Below are 18,346 nucleotides of genomic sequence, written 5' to 3' on the forward strand. Positions count from 1 at the left end.
CAGTAAAATTTCCACCACTCTGCAATGTCTGTCCCACAAGGCGGTCTCTTAAGAAGACAATCCTAAAGATGGCTGCCTGTTTTTATACCTAAGTTATAAAAACAGGTGGTTTTTGTTTCAGTCACAGCGCAGGATCTCTGCCAACAGGAGAGTCAAGACAGGACCATGCTGTGCTGTCCTCTAACAGAGGCTGGAACACAGGGACAGGTGGACCAGACAGTAGTCCCCATCCCCACAAAGCTCCTCAGTCTCAAGTCTCTTAGTAAGGAGTTGCCACCACTCAAGTAAGGCAGAGCCCTCAGCTCTGCTCCCTGCACCATCAGAGTTAATATGAAAACTTTCCATTAACCAAGAAAATTCCCCAACTCCTCCTCAGCAGACATACAAAACGAGACAGACACAAGAACTGGTGAGCCATTCAACGCATACCTATTAAGTAGAGAGTAAAGGAAATGAATCGATGGTATTTGCTGAGAATCCGCAAAGGCTCCTCTCTCTGGACCAAAGTGAAGAAATAATCCGTCACTGTTTCACCGTAGAAGAAATAATTTACACACAGTAAAAAGTACCTGTAAATGAAGACAAGTCATTGCTGCGGGGAGCACATGCAGCCTGTCCTTTACAGCGAGGCTGTCAGAAAACCCAAGGGAAGGACCAGAACAGCAGTGCCCGCCCCCCACCCTCAAGGCCCTCATGGCCCCTGTTCTCTAGTGACACAGTAGGTGAGAAGTTTATCTAGAAACTTGTGGCAGCTTTCACTCACCTTCCATTTATCACAAACTCAGGATTTCATTCTTGCCCCTTTAGTAAAATTTCTATACCTAACCTAAGAACACTCAGACCATAAGATAATGCTCCAAAACACATCTCATCCTGCCTCCCAGTCTTATTTCCACTATTCCCAACAGGAACCCTTCATGCCTAGCAGGATGGTTCACTCCAGCTTTGCCGCCTGTCTGCTTTGCTCCCGTCTCTTCCCTGCCTGGGGCATCCTCTTCACTAATCTTTCTTCACTCATTGTGCAAATAGCATTTTCTTCATAAAACCTTGCCTGGCATAACACAATATCTGCCTCCCCAGCATTTACTTCTGAGCACATCAGCCAATCTATGTGGTTCAGAGGAAGATTCCAGACTCCTCCAAGGCCAGCATGTAGTCTGGCCTATGAGGTACTTGGGCTTCGAAAGTGTTATTCGAGTTCATGGCCATCACTCCCCTCTCATGCCATTACCACTGTAAATATCTACCACACAACACTTATTATCCAAATTTGTTAAGGGGCCCTGTGGGGCGGGAGAGCTTACCAGCTGAGGGTCCTGAACCAGGGCAGGTCATAGGAGTGGTAGACGTTGTAGCCAATAGTAATAATCTCGTGGAAACACTTTATCTGAACACACATCACCTGCAGGACACACAAGAATTAGAACTCTTGGTAGCTCTCCAAGTCTTATAACCTTTGGAAACAGAAACCAACAAGTCATGGTCCTTCAGGAAAACTAACTGTCTTTAAGAAAAATGTCAGCCCTACAGTGATTCAGCTCTTTTCTCTCTCACACCAGCCACGTGGCAATGAAGCCTTTCATGTCACACAGAATAGATGCACTTTCTCACAATAAATACATGCTCCCGGAGGGAGTGGGGTGGTGGCTGGGTGGAGGGCGGCAAAGAGGGAAAAAATTGGGACAACTGTAATAGCATAAACAAATACATTTTTTTAAAAAGCAACAATAAATACGTGCTCCTAAAGTTTCAATTAACGTCTTAATCTAGAACCTCCCAGGACTCAATCAACTTTTTCCCCTTTTGACAATGGATACAAATACTTGAAAAGCCCCAACTGCTGTGCTCAACATCAGCTGTCAGTCATCTGAGCCTGTCCATGACAGTGGGAAGACTGAGAGGGAAGTACATGCATGGGGATTTCTTCCTGAAAGGCCTATGAGCAAGGGCTCGAGGAAAACAATAAACCAACACGCAACATCACAGCAGGGTCACAGTATAATCCAATAGCTGAAATAATAAAATCAAATTTTAAAATGAAGAGGCATCTTTAACCACATACTACTGACCTACGCCAACGTCCCTCCACCTGGCTGCTAAAAAGTGAGGAAGTCACAGGTACTCTAAGAAAGAAATGCTCTGTGGAGCCTGGACCCCAAATGATTCCCAGAACTAACCCAGCACCGGGCCCTTCAGGTGACCAACCCTGCATGAAAAACTGAAGGCCTAACGAAAATAACACACAATGGCACTTACAATTATCATTAAAACCATTGGTCCCAGGTAAATGATGATGAAGAAAAACGCAATCATGGCCAAAGTCAGGATGCCTCTCACCCACCAGTTCTTCCATCTAAGTTAGAGAGAAGGGAAGAAGAAAACGTGTTAGGAGCCCAGAAGGAAGAACTGAAGCACAAACTCAAGGGGGATGGCTCTTCCTGGGAGGAGAGGACCTGAGGGCAACCCTTTCCCGGGCACCTCCTTCACAGGGACAGATGAACTAGCCACATGCTGACGGGAGCAGGGCCACTGCAGCCAATGCCACATCCACACCCAACACCATCGGTGCTCCAAGGCCTGCAGAAAAATATACCCAGCTTATGTCTTAATAAAGGAATCAGGCAAAAATCCCAAGAGAAATGTAGTGCCCTCTACTTGAATGGCTTCTATGGCTGTCTCTATGGTGCAGGGTGGGGGGGTACCCTACAAACCTATTTCCTTCAGTAGACTCCTACATTGCTCTACTCCTACATTGTTATTGAACAATGATAATACCAGCTACCACAAATACACACCTGGCACCTTTATAAGGACTTTATATATCTTAATTCATTCAGTCCTCAACACTCCCAGTTTTCACAGATGAGGAACTGGATGCACTGGTCATACAGTTGTGAAGTGGTTAAGCTGGGATTTGAACACTGGGAGCCCGGCTCCAGAACCCATGCCCTTAACCACTGCACAGTACAACCTTTCAAAGGGACACAGGTGTGGGAAGCACACAAAAAAACACTTTTAGATGTTTTGGGGTCTTATAGGTTGTGTTGTTAATCTACCCACATAGCTGGGGTTGGAGAGACCAGAGTCTCAAGGGACCAGAATTTCAACCCTGGATTCACCCAAGTTGAGTGAATTCTTCCAGGAGAACTTTTAAATTTCCACAATGGATGTGCGTGGAAGAGGGAACACTGAACTTTGTGAACTGGAAACACGCTGTGTCAGCGACCTTGCCCACCATCACCCCTTTGTCCACCCTTTCCTCCTCCTTGAACTGCCCTTTCCGGTCCAGCATAGAGCACCCTTCAATTGTCAGACCCCTCCAGGCTGTGCTCACAGTTGCTGTTAAGATGACGCCCAAGGCCCTGGCTGGTGCAGCTCAGTGGATTGAGGCTGGCCTGCAAACCAAAAGGTCGCCGATTCGATTCCCAGTCAGGGCATGTGCCTGGTTGCAGGCCAGGTTCTCAGTTGGGAATGTGTGAGAGGCAACCAATAGATACAGCTCTCCCACATTGATGTTTCTCTTCCTCTCCTTCTCCCTCCCTACCTCTCTTAAAATAAATAAATAATATTAAAAAAATAAAAAAAAAATAAAAAAAAGAAAGAAAGATGATGCTTAAGGAAGCCCTGGGCAGAGGCAGGACGGTTGTGGTCAATGGTCAATGGTCAATGCCAGTGGGTAGGCCTGCCCTGCATGCTTTGACAGAAGTGGACTCCCACCACAAGGCTGTAGGCTCTCTGAGGGGCCTGGGTCTTCCACGGCACTTGGACATGCCAACAAGGCCCCCAACAAGCATCTGCATCGTTAAGCCAGGTTACCTTGAAGACAAGTTGGAAAGGGCCCTGTTGAGGACCTCTGGGGTATCGTCTGCAGAGGTTACTAGGGGAGTAGCTTCCACTCGGCTCTCACTGTCCGATGCAGTCTCTCCATCTACCTTTGCTTCTGGCTCCGACTCCTACACAGCAGCAGAAAAGCGGAAGAGAAAAAGGTCAAAAATGTTGAGTGGGATATTGAGAAGTACATACCTGCTACAGGAGATCTGTGGGAAAAGACCCAAACTGAGCCTGAAGAACTGGCATAGTCAGGTGACATAACAGATGGGACTCACAGCAATCCTGACACTATTCTGACATGTGACAAGGTGGCCCGCTCGCAGCGAGCGGGCCTTCCTCTGCACCTTGGGAGGATGAGCAACAGCCGCAATCTACTCCATCCCCATTGCCTGACAGGGGAGCAGGGGAAGAAAGAGCCCAGAAGAGGGAGAGAATGAAAAGGGGGCTGTGACTAGGTTTCTTCTGGGCCTCATTCCTGATCCTGCTACTCAGAGCTTTTATTTCTGAAGCGAATTAGAATAATTGCTATGAGATGTGGAGGAGAAATCACATCATGTAGAACTAGTCAGTAATAACATGACTGGTATTTACATAGACCTTCCCAGTTTTTAGAGCATTCCCCCATACCTGTGAACCTCAGAACAGTTCCGGGAGGAAGGAAACCCAGGAAGACCCCTAGGCACAAATGAAGACATGGGTTCTGAGAAGCTCCATGGGTGGCCCCAAATCATCTATTAACCCAGGACTTGTAACTTGCATTTGTTCATCCCACTAGATTTCCTTTTATGTAAGCATCCTGGAATCCATTTTATTTTTTCAGTAAGAAATTCAAAATGAAGTAAACTAGAAATGGCAAAAGGATGTTTTGCCACACCTTCAAAGATTTTGTTATATACATGGGCAAACATTTAATTTGAACTAACAATTTGAATTTTCCTAACAAATATAAAAAATTGAGCACCATTTCATATGTTTACTGGCCATATGAATATCTTCTTTTGCAAAGTATCTGTCAAGTCATTCACCAATTTTCTACTGAGTTTTTCTGCCCTTTTTTTATTTTTTCAGTGCTTTTAGAGAGAAGAAGGGAGACAGAGAAACATTGATCGTTGCCTCCTGTATGCACTTGGACCAAGAATTGTATGCATCCAGACCAGGGATTGAGCCCACAACCTAGGTATGTGCCCTGGCTGGGAATCGAACCCACAGCCTTTCAGTTACAGAACAACACTCCAACAAACTGAGCCACACCAGTCAGGGTGCATTTCCTTTTTATTGATTTGTAGGAACTTTTTATACATCCCAGACTTACATACTTTGTGTCACTAATACTTATGTTCTCGCAGCCTTCTCTAACCTCATCCCCACCCCAGTCACTCCCTCTAACACTCAGACTTCTCCTTCTCCCTCTCAGCACTGGCCACAGTGGGGACTTAGGAGATCTTTGTAATTGTCTGTTGCTCCCTAAAGATAGGAACTAAGACACCTGGTTCTCATGACATCCTTGTGCCAGGCACACAGAGAAATACTTACTAATGGATGGAAGGGTGAAGGAGGAAGCAAGGAGTTAAATCCAGGTATGGTAAAGAGATATCCAGCCCCTGCCCTCACGGAAACAGCTATTTCTAAATTACATCACAACTGTGATAACAGCACGAGATAAAAGGTCTTTAGTACAAGATTGCTCATACAAGATACAGCTTGCTTTGGTAAAGGACCTATAGAGGTAGTCTCGTCAATCGGATCTTGGGGAAAGAGCTATAGCTTCTGACAATGGGGTCTCTGCTCCTCATTCTGCCACAGCTGTGCCTGGTGGCTCTGGAGAAGTCACACAAGTGCCCTCATCTTATAAAACGGGTCCAGAAAGGGCCCTCCTTACCTGTGAGGGTTCACTGAAGACATACAACCAAACACCCACCCAGGGCTGTGTCCCACTCTACCACTTTGAGAAGTTCTGAAACACAGCAGCACCTCCAAAATTATCACTTTCCAGTTAGACTGAACCAAGAACAAGGCATTCAGAACAGCTTTCCATTCTTTATCTTAACATTATCACCCACACCCCATCTGTAACAATCAGTAATATGAGGTAAGGATGCTGAGTGATTATCTAGATCTGACCCCTAAACAGAGATCTTCAACACAAGAGCACTGGGGCCCTGCAGAGGCCTCCCAACAGATGCTCTCTGAGCTTCTAGAAGCTGTAAGGGCCAAGCTTGAGCGCAGCAGCCGAGAAAGGCATATCACACACAAACATACACACTGGAGCCCAGCACAAGGTTATTTTTAGCTCATCCATCCTGTTGTCAAGGAGACTCACAAAGGCTGCTGGTTCCTACCCCGAGGAAGGGCAGGAAGGAGCCAGGCAGAGCCAGGGGAGGGGCAGGAGCTCAGGCTCTGTACTCACTCCCCTCCCAACCTTCCAGGCCCTTTTATATAAATGTTAGCCCAGCACTATTTCCTGCACTATCACCAAATGTGACTCCTCTCCTTCCTTGCTAGGATAGGGTGAGGTGAAGAGAGGTATCTTGAAGCAGAAAGTGGTAGGAGATCAAGAACTGTAACCAAGACACTTGACTGTTGTTATTACCAAGAGGTCAGGGGGCCGGGGATGAACAATTAGGAATTTAAGTAAATGCCCTGAAGCAACAAGTCTGAAGGAGAGGGAGATTTACTTCCTAAGTTTTACCTGCCTGTAAGCAAGTAACTCCAGGGTCCCAGGCCGCTGAAACAGAGCCCTTTTCTGGAGGCTCCCTCTGAGCAGGAGACCAACACCTACACAACTATTCTCCACCAACAGAAAGGCAAATTCCTGTGCAAGGGAAGGAAAGGGCACAGCCTCGAAGACATGGATGGGAAGGGGGAAGTCAGCCAGCTCTCAAGGCTCCTGACCCTCGGCCACTGCCCTGCCCCAGCCCAGTGTCACAAGAGAGCAAGCCAAAGGAACAGAAACTTCAGAGGACCTGGTAAGGCCTACAGTGTTCCAGCTCCTCCCCATCCGATGGGCAAAGGCCTTGCCCTAGCGCTGTTAATGCCTACGTAAAAGAGGCCAAGTGCTGGTGCTGCTGCCACAGTGGGCCCGGAAGGAAGCAAGGCCCTGGGAAGGAAGACTTCCTGCAGAAGGCGGCAGCAGGCACTCAGGGAGAGCAGGGCCCAGCACGCGGCTCTCTTGCTCATTACGCTCAGCACAGGCCTCCGTTCTCTGGTCTTCCCAGTGGGGAGAGGATCCCTCACCTCGAATGGTTGTTGGGATGATCAAATGCCACATCAATGAATGCCTATAAAAACTAAAAAGGGACTGAATAACAACACCCCCATCCCTCAGTCCCCTTACCACAGTGCTCAGGACAGGAGCACAAGAACCTTAAACACCCACCCTGGGCAACCTGGGTACCTTTCACAAGAAGTGTGGAGTAGGGAAAGAATGGCGGCCCTCGGGCCTTGCTGAGACCCATGCGCTGACCAATTACATGAGCTCAGCATCTACCTGCCTCGCTTCCTCTTTCATAGCTTCAATTCATCCAATAGGCAGCCCCAACTCAAAACTGATCCACTTCCCAAAGCTACCACGGAGGTGCAGGTCTGAAACACAAATGCAGTAGTATTCTCTCAAGTGGGATGTGTGCAGCGCAATCCACTGAAGTACAGGAAGAAGTAGGAAAACTTATTTCTATTTATCTCGTCTGTATTTTCTTTCCTGTGCGTGCTTTATAATGGACCTATCAGTACATGTATAGAACTTAGTAATGTCTGTGCAAGCTGGCACACATGGCAAAAACATCAAATACATGTCAGCAGCATGGGTGTCTTGTTTCCATTGCATCAAGCAGTGTCTGGAACATAGCAGGCATCCAAAGATTTGTTGAACTAATAAGATAATTTAATTCTACTTGACCCACCTTGGACCAGTGTCCAGACTGCACTCTGATTTCTAGCTCATGTGACAAGACCCACACCATGGCCTCCATGATGACCCTCAGAGGACCAGACCAGCGCCCATTCTGCCCTCTTCCCTGCTAAGTGGTGGGTCTGAGGGCCCAGCTCAGTAGTTCTGGGACCAGCAAAGGACAGCAGGGAAAGGCTGCCTTGCTGCTTCAAGCTGTCTCAGCCCAGCCTCCAAGCATCTCTCTCCCTTCCTTCCTTCCTTCCTTCCTTCCTTCCTTCCTTCCTTCCTTCCTCCCTCCCTCCCTCCCTCCCTCCTTCCCTCCATTTGAACCCAAGGGCCCAGATAACAGGTTAAGTGGCACAGACCTTCTCTCTCAGATTCTATCTCAATTACCACCCACCCTCCCCCATTCCTTTAGCTGTTTCCCAAGGGCGTTGTGGTGCTGGTATAAACAGGAAACAAAAGTGGTGCTTTAAAAGGAAGAGAAAGAAGTTTCCTCCAAGGCCTCCTTCCTTCTGGTTCACTTAGATCTTACAGGGATAGACAGAAGCACTGAGGGTGATGGACACGTGGAGTCTCCTTGTTACCAAGAGCTCAGGTAGGACCTGTCATCATTTTTGGAGAAACTCATCCTCCAAAGGAAGGCTTCCCTTGCCAGCCTTCCAGGGCCTCTCTCCCAGCCACAGCTGCCCAGCAGCCAATACCAGCACCAACCTGGGGCTCAGAACAGCACAGAGGCCTTCCGTCAACAGAAGCAAGAAGAGGCAATGAGGGGCAACCAGAGGAGCAGCGGGACAGGAGGGGAGGTTTCTTGTGGTCAAGTCCTAGCTTTCTCTGACAGCCTGGGGAGACACCTGGCTCAGTCTGAAATGGCATTTGTAGGACTCGTTTACATTGTATTCTCAAGGTGATAAATCCTCCCTCTTCCCATTCCCTCTCAATTCTCAGGCTTTCCTGAAGGCCTGCCTTGGGCTTGCAAAAACTTACTGAGCAGCCTCCCTTTGAGGCTCCCTTTGGACCACTTGTTGGTATCAGGGACCCACCCTCCAACCTCAATATTTCTCAAAACTCACAAGTGGTGATGGGCAGAGCTTGACCAAAAAGTGTGGTTGTGGCTGGACAGGAGCCCTGGGCATTGTGTCAACTGGGCTCCACGCAGATGGGACTCACCCCACCCCACACCTGATTTCTTCATCTGATGCCAAATCAACTGTGTACCTTGCTAAAGAAAATATATTAATGTTCTGTTCGCTTTGCCTAGAAAAACAAGGAAAAGAAAATTAGTGATACCATCCACTACGCTTTTTTTCTCTTTCATTTTCAAGGCAATTTCATTAAAAGGTAGTACAGACTACCGATCAAGATGGAGGCGTAGGTGGACAAGCTTCACCTTCTCCTGCAACCATAGAAAGAATTACAACCAGATCTCAAAAACAAGTAACAACCAGAACTGTCAGAAAATCGAGCTATATGAAGTCCAACAACCAAGGATTTAAAGAAGCCACATTCATCCAGATGGGTAGGAGGGGTGGAGCCCTGGAGGCAGGACAGAGGCAGTGTGGCTCGCACAAGCAGGGTGGTGGCAGCACAGACCATCTCACTCTCACCTGTGGTGAATAAAAATGGGAGGGATACTCTGGCAGAACGCGATCCCAGCCCCAGGCCAGATAATACAGCCCAGGGTTCCAGCACCCAGAAAATAAACCCCCATTACCTCTTGCTATAAAAACCAGCGGGGGTTGGGGTGGTGGAAGAAACTGCTGGATTTTCGCTGCTTAAAGGGCCCGCATGGTCTTAGAACATAGCAAAGTTCAAGGCAGCCAATTGTATATGGGAAGGGGGTAAGGTGACTGGAAATGGGGCAAGTGTCGGGCAAATCAATAGGCAGTGGCACTGTCCCCTCTCTGAGCCCTCCACAACAAATAGAGCCACATAATGGTGAAGCAGGTAGCCCCGCCCTCACAACTACTTAAGAATCCACCCCAAACCATTTACAGATGCCTTTGCTACACAGGCCAGACTACTAAGACAAGGAGTAAAAGCCACTCTATCTAATACACAGAAACAAACGCAGGGCGGCTGCCAAGTTGAGGAGGCAAAGAAATATGGCCCAAATGAAAGAACAGAACAAAACCCCAGAAAAAGAAAAAACGAAACAGAGATAGCCAATCTATCATACACAGAGTTCAAAACACTGGTGATAAGGATGCTCAGAGAACTCAAGAGTATGGCAAAAAAATAAAAGAAGAAATGAAGGTTGCACAAAATGAAATTTTATACACACAAACACACACACACACACACGTGTGTGTGTGTGTGTGTGTGTATATATATATATATATACAGGGAACCAACAGTGAAGGGAAGGAAGTTGAGATTCAAATCAATGATTTGGAACAAAAGGAAGAAATAAACATTCAACCAGAACAGAAAGAAAAAACAAGAATGCGAAAAAACAAGAATGCGAAAAAACAAAAATGAGGACAGGCTTAGGAACCTCTGGGACAACGTTAAATGTAGCGATATCTGAATCATAGGGGTGCCAGAAAAAGAAAAAGAAGAGCAAGAAATTGAAAACTTATTTGAAAAAATGACAGAAAACTTCCCTAACTTGGCAAAAGAAATAAGACATACAAGTCCAGGAAGCACAGAGAGTCCCAAATAAGGACCCAAAGAGGACCACACCAAGACACATCATAATTAAAATGACAAAGGGTAAAGATAAAGAGAGAATCTTAAAAGCAGCAAGAGAAAAGAAGAGTTACCTACAAGGGAGTACCCATAAGACTATGAGCCGATTTCTTAAAAGAAACTGCAGGCAAGAAGGGACTGGCAAGAAGTATTCAATGTGATAAAAAGCAAGGACCTCCAAATAAGATTACTCTATCCAGCAAAGCTATCATTTAGAATGGAAGGGCAGATAAAGTGCTTCCCAATAAGGTAATGCTAAAGGAATTCATCATCACCAAGCCATTCTTACATGAAATGTTAAAGGGACTTATTTAAAAAAAAGAAGATCAAAACTATGAACATTAAAATGACAACAAACTCACAACTACCAACAACTGAATCTAAAAAACAAACTAAGCAAACAAACAGAACAGGAACAGAATCATAGGTATGGAGATCATCTGGAGGGTTATCGGCTGGGACGGTGAGGGGGGAGAAATGGGGAAATGGTGCAGGGACTAAGAAGCATAATTGTTTGGTACAAAATAGACGGGAGAAGTTAAGAATAATATAGGAAAGGGTGAAGCCAAAGAACTTGTATGCACAACCCATGGACATGAACTAAAGGGGGTGGGATTGCTGGAGGAAGGGGGGCACTGGGCAGAGGGGAGCAAAGGAGGGAAAATTGGATCTACTGTAACAACATAATCAATAAAATATACTTAAGAAAATAAAAAGATGACCTCAAAGAATAATAAATAAATACATACATACGTAAATAAATAAATAAATAAATAAGTGGTAGTGCAATTAGTCCTCACTTACGTTGTCAATAGGTTCTTGGAACTGCAGTGAAAGGACATATAAAGACACCAATTTTCCATAGGCTAATTATAAACAAGAGTTAAGTTCCTACAGTACCTTGTCAATGTCATAACCATAACCACGTTGAACAAAACAATGTTATTCGAGGACCTGCTATACTCAGTGTCCTGGCTGGTCACACCCCAACAGCTCTGTCCTTTCTACTGCACTGCATTCAAATTCACCAGTGTTATTTACTGAGCGACTCCCTAACACACAAACTGTGTTTTGCACTGCTTTACATCCAAATTACAACCCTTGTCCTGGAGGAAAGGCTTCAGGCTGAGCCTAACCTCTCTGCTAAATATCTACTTGCATCTTCTTAATCAAACCCTGTGACAGCTGACAGGAAACTGATTCCTCCACTTACAGGCAAATTCCCAGGATAGAAATCAGTTTTTTTCTTAATAAGAGGGTCAGGGACCTACGTATCACTCTCACTGAAAAAGTCAAGTAGAGGTGCGTGTGCAGTGTTAGGAATAGCCAAGAAAATATTTCTAGCTTTTTTTTTTTCTTTTCACTGTATGGTTGCCTCTCACTCGCGCCCCCAACTGGGGACCTGATGTGCAACCTAGTCATGTGCCCTGACTGGGAATCGAAGCAGCGACACTTGGCTCGCAGGTCGACGCTCAATCCACGGAGCCACAGCAGCCAGGGCTCTAGCTTTTTCTGATACTGACTCCATTTGACAAGTTCAACTGTTTGAACAAAGGATCAAACAGAAGGAGTACTACTCTGAAAATTTGGAAGCATCCCCAATATAGCCATATCCTGTACTCCAAAAGCCTCCTATAATGAGATTTACAGAAAATGCATTCAGCTACTCCAGACCGACTGCTGCACTCCAGGTACCTCCACAGGAAACTGCACTCCACATCAGAGAGCTCCAGAGACAGGACGCGAAAGGACAAAACGAGCTCCTGGGTGACCCAGCTTTCTAAAACTTAACTCTGGCTACGCACCATTCACTTCCAGACAGTAAAAGGTCACTTCCCATAATATAACTTGAGTTTCAAATTCATCAAATGTAAGAACTCCCCTATTCATATCTGTTTACCTTGAGTCCTTGCCTTGAATCTGGTAAAAGCTTGGAGTGATTTTTTAAACTCACTGAATTTTAATTCAATTCATCAGTATTTACATACAAGGCCTAGAATAATGGATGCCACGACTATTAGTGTGGGAAGACAACCACAGAGCTACAGTTACACAAATGTAACTAATAACTAAAAGGGCTATGATTTCAGCCCATCCAAAAGGTTAAAATGATTGGAGGGAGGGGAGCCCCCAGGGGGCACCCATAAAATCCAGGGTGGTTATGAACTGTATTTCCAGACAGCAATGAATGTGTTGCCAGGAGTAATGACTAAGGAGACGTAGTGAAACCTTTTAGAGCCCTAAATGGTTCAACCCTGCCCTACAAAATGTTTATATCTGTGCACATTTTCACTCTTTTCCCCTAAATAATGGGAAATGCTCCAAGCAGAGTCACACATCTGTCCTTTGAGCCAATCAGACTGCATATTGGAAAGCCCCTTCCAAAGCTAACATTTGAAGATGCTACTCTCATACTAAGACACGCCTCTGCTATTCTTCTTCCTAACATCACTGTAACCTGAAATCATTACACATTTGTCTGCTTCCCCTACTGAAACATAAACTTCATGTAAAAGGTACTTCTGTTTTTCACTCCTATATTCCCATGGCCTGCAATGCTGCCCGGCGTATAGAAGGTCCTCAATAAATGTTTCTTTGCAGAGGGAGGAAGGGAGAGAAGACAATAGATTAAGGAATAACTAAGGAATTCTCCTCTTCTGAGTCTGTAGATTAAAATGGCAGACACAGCCCTGACTGGTGTGGCTCAGTGGGCTGGGTATCATCCTGCAAACCAAAAAAGGTCACCAGTTTGATTCTTAATCAGGGCACATGCCTGGGTTGGGGGCATGGTAGAGGCAACCAATTGAAGTTCCTCTCCCTCACCAGATGTTTCTCTACCTCCCTTCCTCTCCTTCTAAATTTTTTTTTTTTTAATGAGAGGCATAAATACCACACCACAACAGCCACTTTGCACAAAACATCCCCATCTTACCATGTTTACATAGATTTGCAGGTTCCATTAAGTGGAAGGAATGTGAAAATCTTAAGAAAGTCAAGAATGAGCCATCAAACGTGCAGAATAAAGGTGAGTAGCAGAATAAGAAAATGTCAAAAATCTCAAGAGCCGCTGACTGCTTTCTCCTCCAGCACTCCTGCCAAAAGGATATACTGGCATAACTCAGAGATAACATGGGTTTGGTTCCAGACTACCACATTAAAATGAATCTCTCAATGAAGTAAGGTATACCTGTACCTGCCTCCTGCAGCTTGGGCTTCCGTAAGCTGAGTTCCCTGCCAAGGTGGTTTCTGCTCCAAGCACAGACAGTCAGGCACATTAACTAAAAAAGAAGTAACCCACCATCTTAACAACAAATGCAACAGTAAGAACCACTCAATCTTCACACTGTGAACCAGGCTGGCTATTGTCTCTGCCTAGCTCTGTCTCAGCTGAGGGTTGAAGTCAATGAACAGAATAAACTTTAACACCTCAGTTATCTGATTTTTTTTTAATCTGCTAATCCATAGCGAAATTTCTAAAAAAACAAAAGTCAGCTGCTTCATCAATTTTTTTTAAATGGCTTTCTTTTAAATGTTTGGGGTAGCAAATCTTCAACCCAAAGATTGTATAGCTCTGCAACAAGGACACTTTAACAGGACATTGTCCTACATTTCCTCTGTTAAAAAACAAAACTCAAGTAAATTTTAAAGGTCTTGCTGGTTTTATTCAATGATCCATGAATTAGGCAATATCTAATCCAGCAGACAGAAAGGAACTGTACAAAACGAAACATCTACAGATAGAAGGGAGGGGAGCAAGAAAGTTATGCTGGACAAAAAGAAAAAGCAGGCAGACAGATTTTTTTAAAAAGATTTTAAAATTCATTTTATTTGTAGAAAGAGGGGAAGGGAAGGAGAATGAGGGAGAGAAACAGCAATGTGTGGTTGCCTCTTGTGTGCCCCTATCTGGGGACCTGGCCCGCAGCCCAGGCATGTGCCCTGACTGGGAATTGAACCAGCAACCCTTTGGTTCGTAGGCCGGACCTCAATTCACTGAGTCACCCCAGCCGGGCAAATTATCTTAAGGTCACCTTCCTTGAGGGGGTGGCAGGATCTATCAGGCAAATTACCTAACTAGTGCTGATCAAGCGATTCCTGGCTGACTAGTTTAATATTCTGTCTCTGCGAGAGCAAAAACTGTTAGGTCGAGTCTCAGTTTGGCGACATGGGGCTTAGCATAAGTGATGCATTTGGGGCCTATTGTCTTATTTCTGACATCTTGAATCTCCATGGCTCTTCCACCTGCACAGGCCTTATGAGCTAATTAATGAAGAGGCTGTCTGCCCCAATAATACAGACCCTGTGCCTTAGTGCTCAGATTTGAATCCTAGAGTTTACCTCCCTTATATTCAGGCCACTGGCCATCAGCATACCTGCCTTTCCAAGCTGTCTCTCACTCAGAGAACTAGCAAAGGAGAAGAACTCAGAGGACCAAAGCTCTTAGAATATGGCCTATGCTAAAAACAGACAGTGCCAGAACAGTTAACAAGTTCACAGCTGAGAGGGTCCTCAGGCCCAGTGCCCAGTCAAGGACTTCTTGGGGTAGACTGGCACAACAGCCCCAAAAGTTCTCTGAGCATTTGCTTCTAAAGCAGTGGCCTCACAACCAGAAAGGCTGGAGAATGACAGGACAACTCAGCACACATGCCCTGCAGGTAGGTATTCTGGGGCCTGAGGAAGACATGTACGGGAAGAAATCTATCCACATGTTTCTATAGGCAGGGACGTCAGCAAAGTGCTTTACAGTACTGCACAGTGGAGGGGGAGGGGCTGGGCACACCCAGTCCAAGCCTTTTGTCGTGCCTGCATGCCATCTATGCCCATGCAGAGTTTCATTCTAGGAAGGGGGGACAAAAGATGAATGCCATTCAAAGCATCCAAACCATACAACCTCCAGACCACTGAACAAGTGTACACAACTCATATTCACAAACAAACAAAAACATTCTCAGTACTTAAGAATAATATTAGAATTCACTAAAGTTACATTAATAATGAATATCAGCCCTGGTTAGTGTGGCTCAGTGGACTGAGCACCAGCCTGTGAACTGAGGGGTCACTGGTTCAATTCCCAGTCAGGGCACATGCCTGGGTTGCCTGCCAGGTCCTCACTTTGTGGCACGCGGGGGGCAGCCGATCAATGTATTGTATTTCTCGCATGTTGATGTTTCTCTCCCTCTCTTTGACCCTTCCTTCCCCACTCTCTAAAAGTAAATAAATAAAATCTTTGGAAAAAATAAAAATAAAAAAGAAACCTGGAGAACAGTAAGAAATACATTAAAACAAAACAAAAATAATAATAATAATGAATATCAATCCTGTAAACACAAGATGGAGTGAAAAACTAGACAAAAAACAAAAAAGGCTGCAATTGACTTTCCTAAGAAGCAAGATGCTCTTTATCTCAGGGAAAAGAATGTCTCAGGCATGAGGAAAGGGGGAACCAGTACTAGCTGTGTGATCTTAAAAGAAATCATGTTACAACTGGGCCTTGGTTTTTCATCTATAAAACAGAAACAAGAGTGTTGGAGAGAAAAAATAAGTGTGTGTTTTTCGAGATGTGGGTCAAGACCTCTTGGTTCTTGAAATCAATTCAGTAGATCACAACTGGCAAGAAATAGAATAAAATATGATGCCGTAAGTCAGGCTAGCAGCTGCTACCCCTGAGAAAGTAACTCATTAGAAGAAATCACTAGGGAGCCTTCCAGGTGCTGGTAATGTTTTATCTGATTGGGGGGCACGGGGACCAGGCTTCAGAGATGTGCTTATTTTATGAACAATCACTCCACTATATAGTTATGATATGGACACATTTCCGTGTGTATATTACAGTTTAGTAAAATTATACATAAAAAGCAGAATAAGAATCAAGCAGAACAGAAAACGTTTGAATGTATCACCGATAGTAAAAGTATTGCTTCATGAAACTTTTGCTTCAAAGTGATTTATATATGCCACTTTGCATCAGGACACAATGCAAAATATATTTATTCCTGTGGATCAAGGTCCAAAAAAAGCCTGAAAGGCCTGAAACAATGCAGAGAAATACGTTGTAAATGAAGTCACCATACAAATGTTGGTTGTTGTGAGGATGGGGGCAGGAATAAGGGGGAGACATAGCATTGTTAACCTTTTATGGGTGAAAAACTAAAACAAAAACATAGCACCTGTGTGGTACAAAAGCATTCGAAGTGACATGCTTCTCCCTTACCCTATTTCCATCTGAGATTTATCCCATACCTGGGTTTCCTCATTTAGAAGCCTTTTTCTTTCTCTTCACAACCCTCAGGAAGAAAATCAACCAATAAGGCAAAACTTCTGCCTGAACACTCTTACTCCAGTTCAAAGAAACTAATAATGAAACTAATTTCCAAACTATGATGAAACTAAAGACAAACAGGAAATACTGTCTTTGAACCAAAAACCACAGTCATTAGTAGTCAAAAAAAAAAAAAAAGTTCCTCAAAGTTATCAAACAGTAGGTGGGATTTGGAGATGAAAGATGAAGAGGAAAGAGCTGCAGTTCAATGGTCTGTTATATTTCAGCCCAGAGAAAGAAGTTAAACAGAAATGTGCTGAAATCAATGGTCTCTGTTGACGTCTGTTTTAAAAGAGCATTCATTGCATTTTAAATTCAGTATGTTTAATTTTCAATTTAGTAAATATAATAATTTCAGTGTTCTGAGTAAAACTTTTAATTTTACTTATTTTATCTACTAACCTACATAGGAATAGTCATTTTTATGTTTTATGTTTAGTATTTAAATTTTTATGAATTTTTCTTTTTTTTTAATCCTCACCCGAAGCTATGTTTACTGACTTTAGAGAGAGAGAAACATTGACTGGCTGCCTCCCATACACAGCCCCCAACCAGAGATCAAACCCACCTTTTTGGTATTAGGGACGATTCTCCAACCAAATGAACCACCTGGCCAGGGCATATGAATTAAGTTTTTACTTGGCATTCTGTAGTGTCCAAACTCTGTGCACCTGAACCACTTAGTTTTACTTACTGTCTTTTTAATTTCATAGTCTTGTTAACATAAACACCTTTTAACAAATAATGGGATTGATACTAAGCATATCATATTAATAGAGCATGGTATAATACTTCAATACTAAAAATAAATACTGACATGCCAATAATTTTCTTTTTGTTCCTCAACTCTAGTTGCTAAGCTCAACAAATTCCTCCTGAAACCAGAGACCTTTTTCTCACTGCCCAGCCGGTTGTTAATCTTCACAGATGCCTTAGCACCACTCAACCTTCTGACAACCTCATGTGCTGGGAACAGCCAAGACTGACAGGTTTATGATCACTTCAGCAGGACAGCTGTGCCTTCCAGCTTTGCCTCCTCTGTTCCCACTGGAACAGTCAGGTTTGCTACCCTGCCAGGATTCCCCATGACAGATCAACATGCCTTTACTGAATTGCGTGGAAGCTACTGAAATCCAGGACAAGGAGCCCAACTCCAGGGAATGCACATGCTAAGAGAGCAAGACAACACTTAGCCCTGGCTGGTGTGGCTCAGTGGATTGAGTGCCGGCCTGGGAACCAAAGGGTCTCTGGCTGGATTCCCAGTCACGGCACATGCCTGGGTTGTGGGCCAGGTCCCCAGTTGTGAGTGTGGGAGCGTCAATCACACATTAATGTTTCTCTTCCTCTCTTCCTCCCTTCCCCTCTCTCTAAACACAAATAAATAAAATCTTTAAAAAAGAGAGAGACAGCACTTATGATTTGGACAGCCAACTTCTACAGAAGCCTGAAGAAGGAAAGAAGATGAAGAAATGGGGGGCAGGAATTGAGAGGGTTCCACACACGAGCTGGGGGCTAAGCTGAACCTCACGGTGTAAGGGCCCCTGCAACGCAGGCCTCACACTGCTGCAGCCTGCAGGGCCTGCCTAGAGACACCCTTGCCTCCAGTTTCCAGGCCCGAAAGA

General features: G+C 44.7%; 1 protein-coding gene across 1 annotated transcript in view; it reads right to left on the bottom strand.

The window, feature by feature from the left end:
• Positions 1–18,346, bottom strand: part of CDS2 (CDP-diacylglycerol synthase 2) — a 47,175-nt gene that overhangs the window by 11,163 nt on the left and 17,666 nt on the right. The window contains exons 2-5 of the mRNA XM_090286072.1: positions 3,817–3,953; positions 2,257–2,353; positions 1,305–1,402; positions 430–569 (exon numbers count right to left, since the gene is read on the bottom strand). Of these exons, the coding sequence (XP_090142198.1) occupies positions 430–569; positions 1,305–1,402; positions 2,257–2,353; positions 3,817–3,953 (472 nt within the window). The remainder of the gene's footprint in view (positions 1–429; positions 570–1,304; positions 1,403–2,256; positions 2,354–3,816; positions 3,954–18,346) is intronic.

This window comes from Furipterus horrens, unplaced genomic scaffold (assembly GCF_987537825.1).
Source record: "Furipterus horrens unplaced genomic scaffold, mFurHor1.1.pri manual_scaffold_8, whole genome shotgun sequence".
In the NCBI taxonomy this organism is placed as follows: domain Eukaryota; kingdom Metazoa; phylum Chordata; class Mammalia; order Chiroptera; family Furipteridae; genus Furipterus; species Furipterus horrens.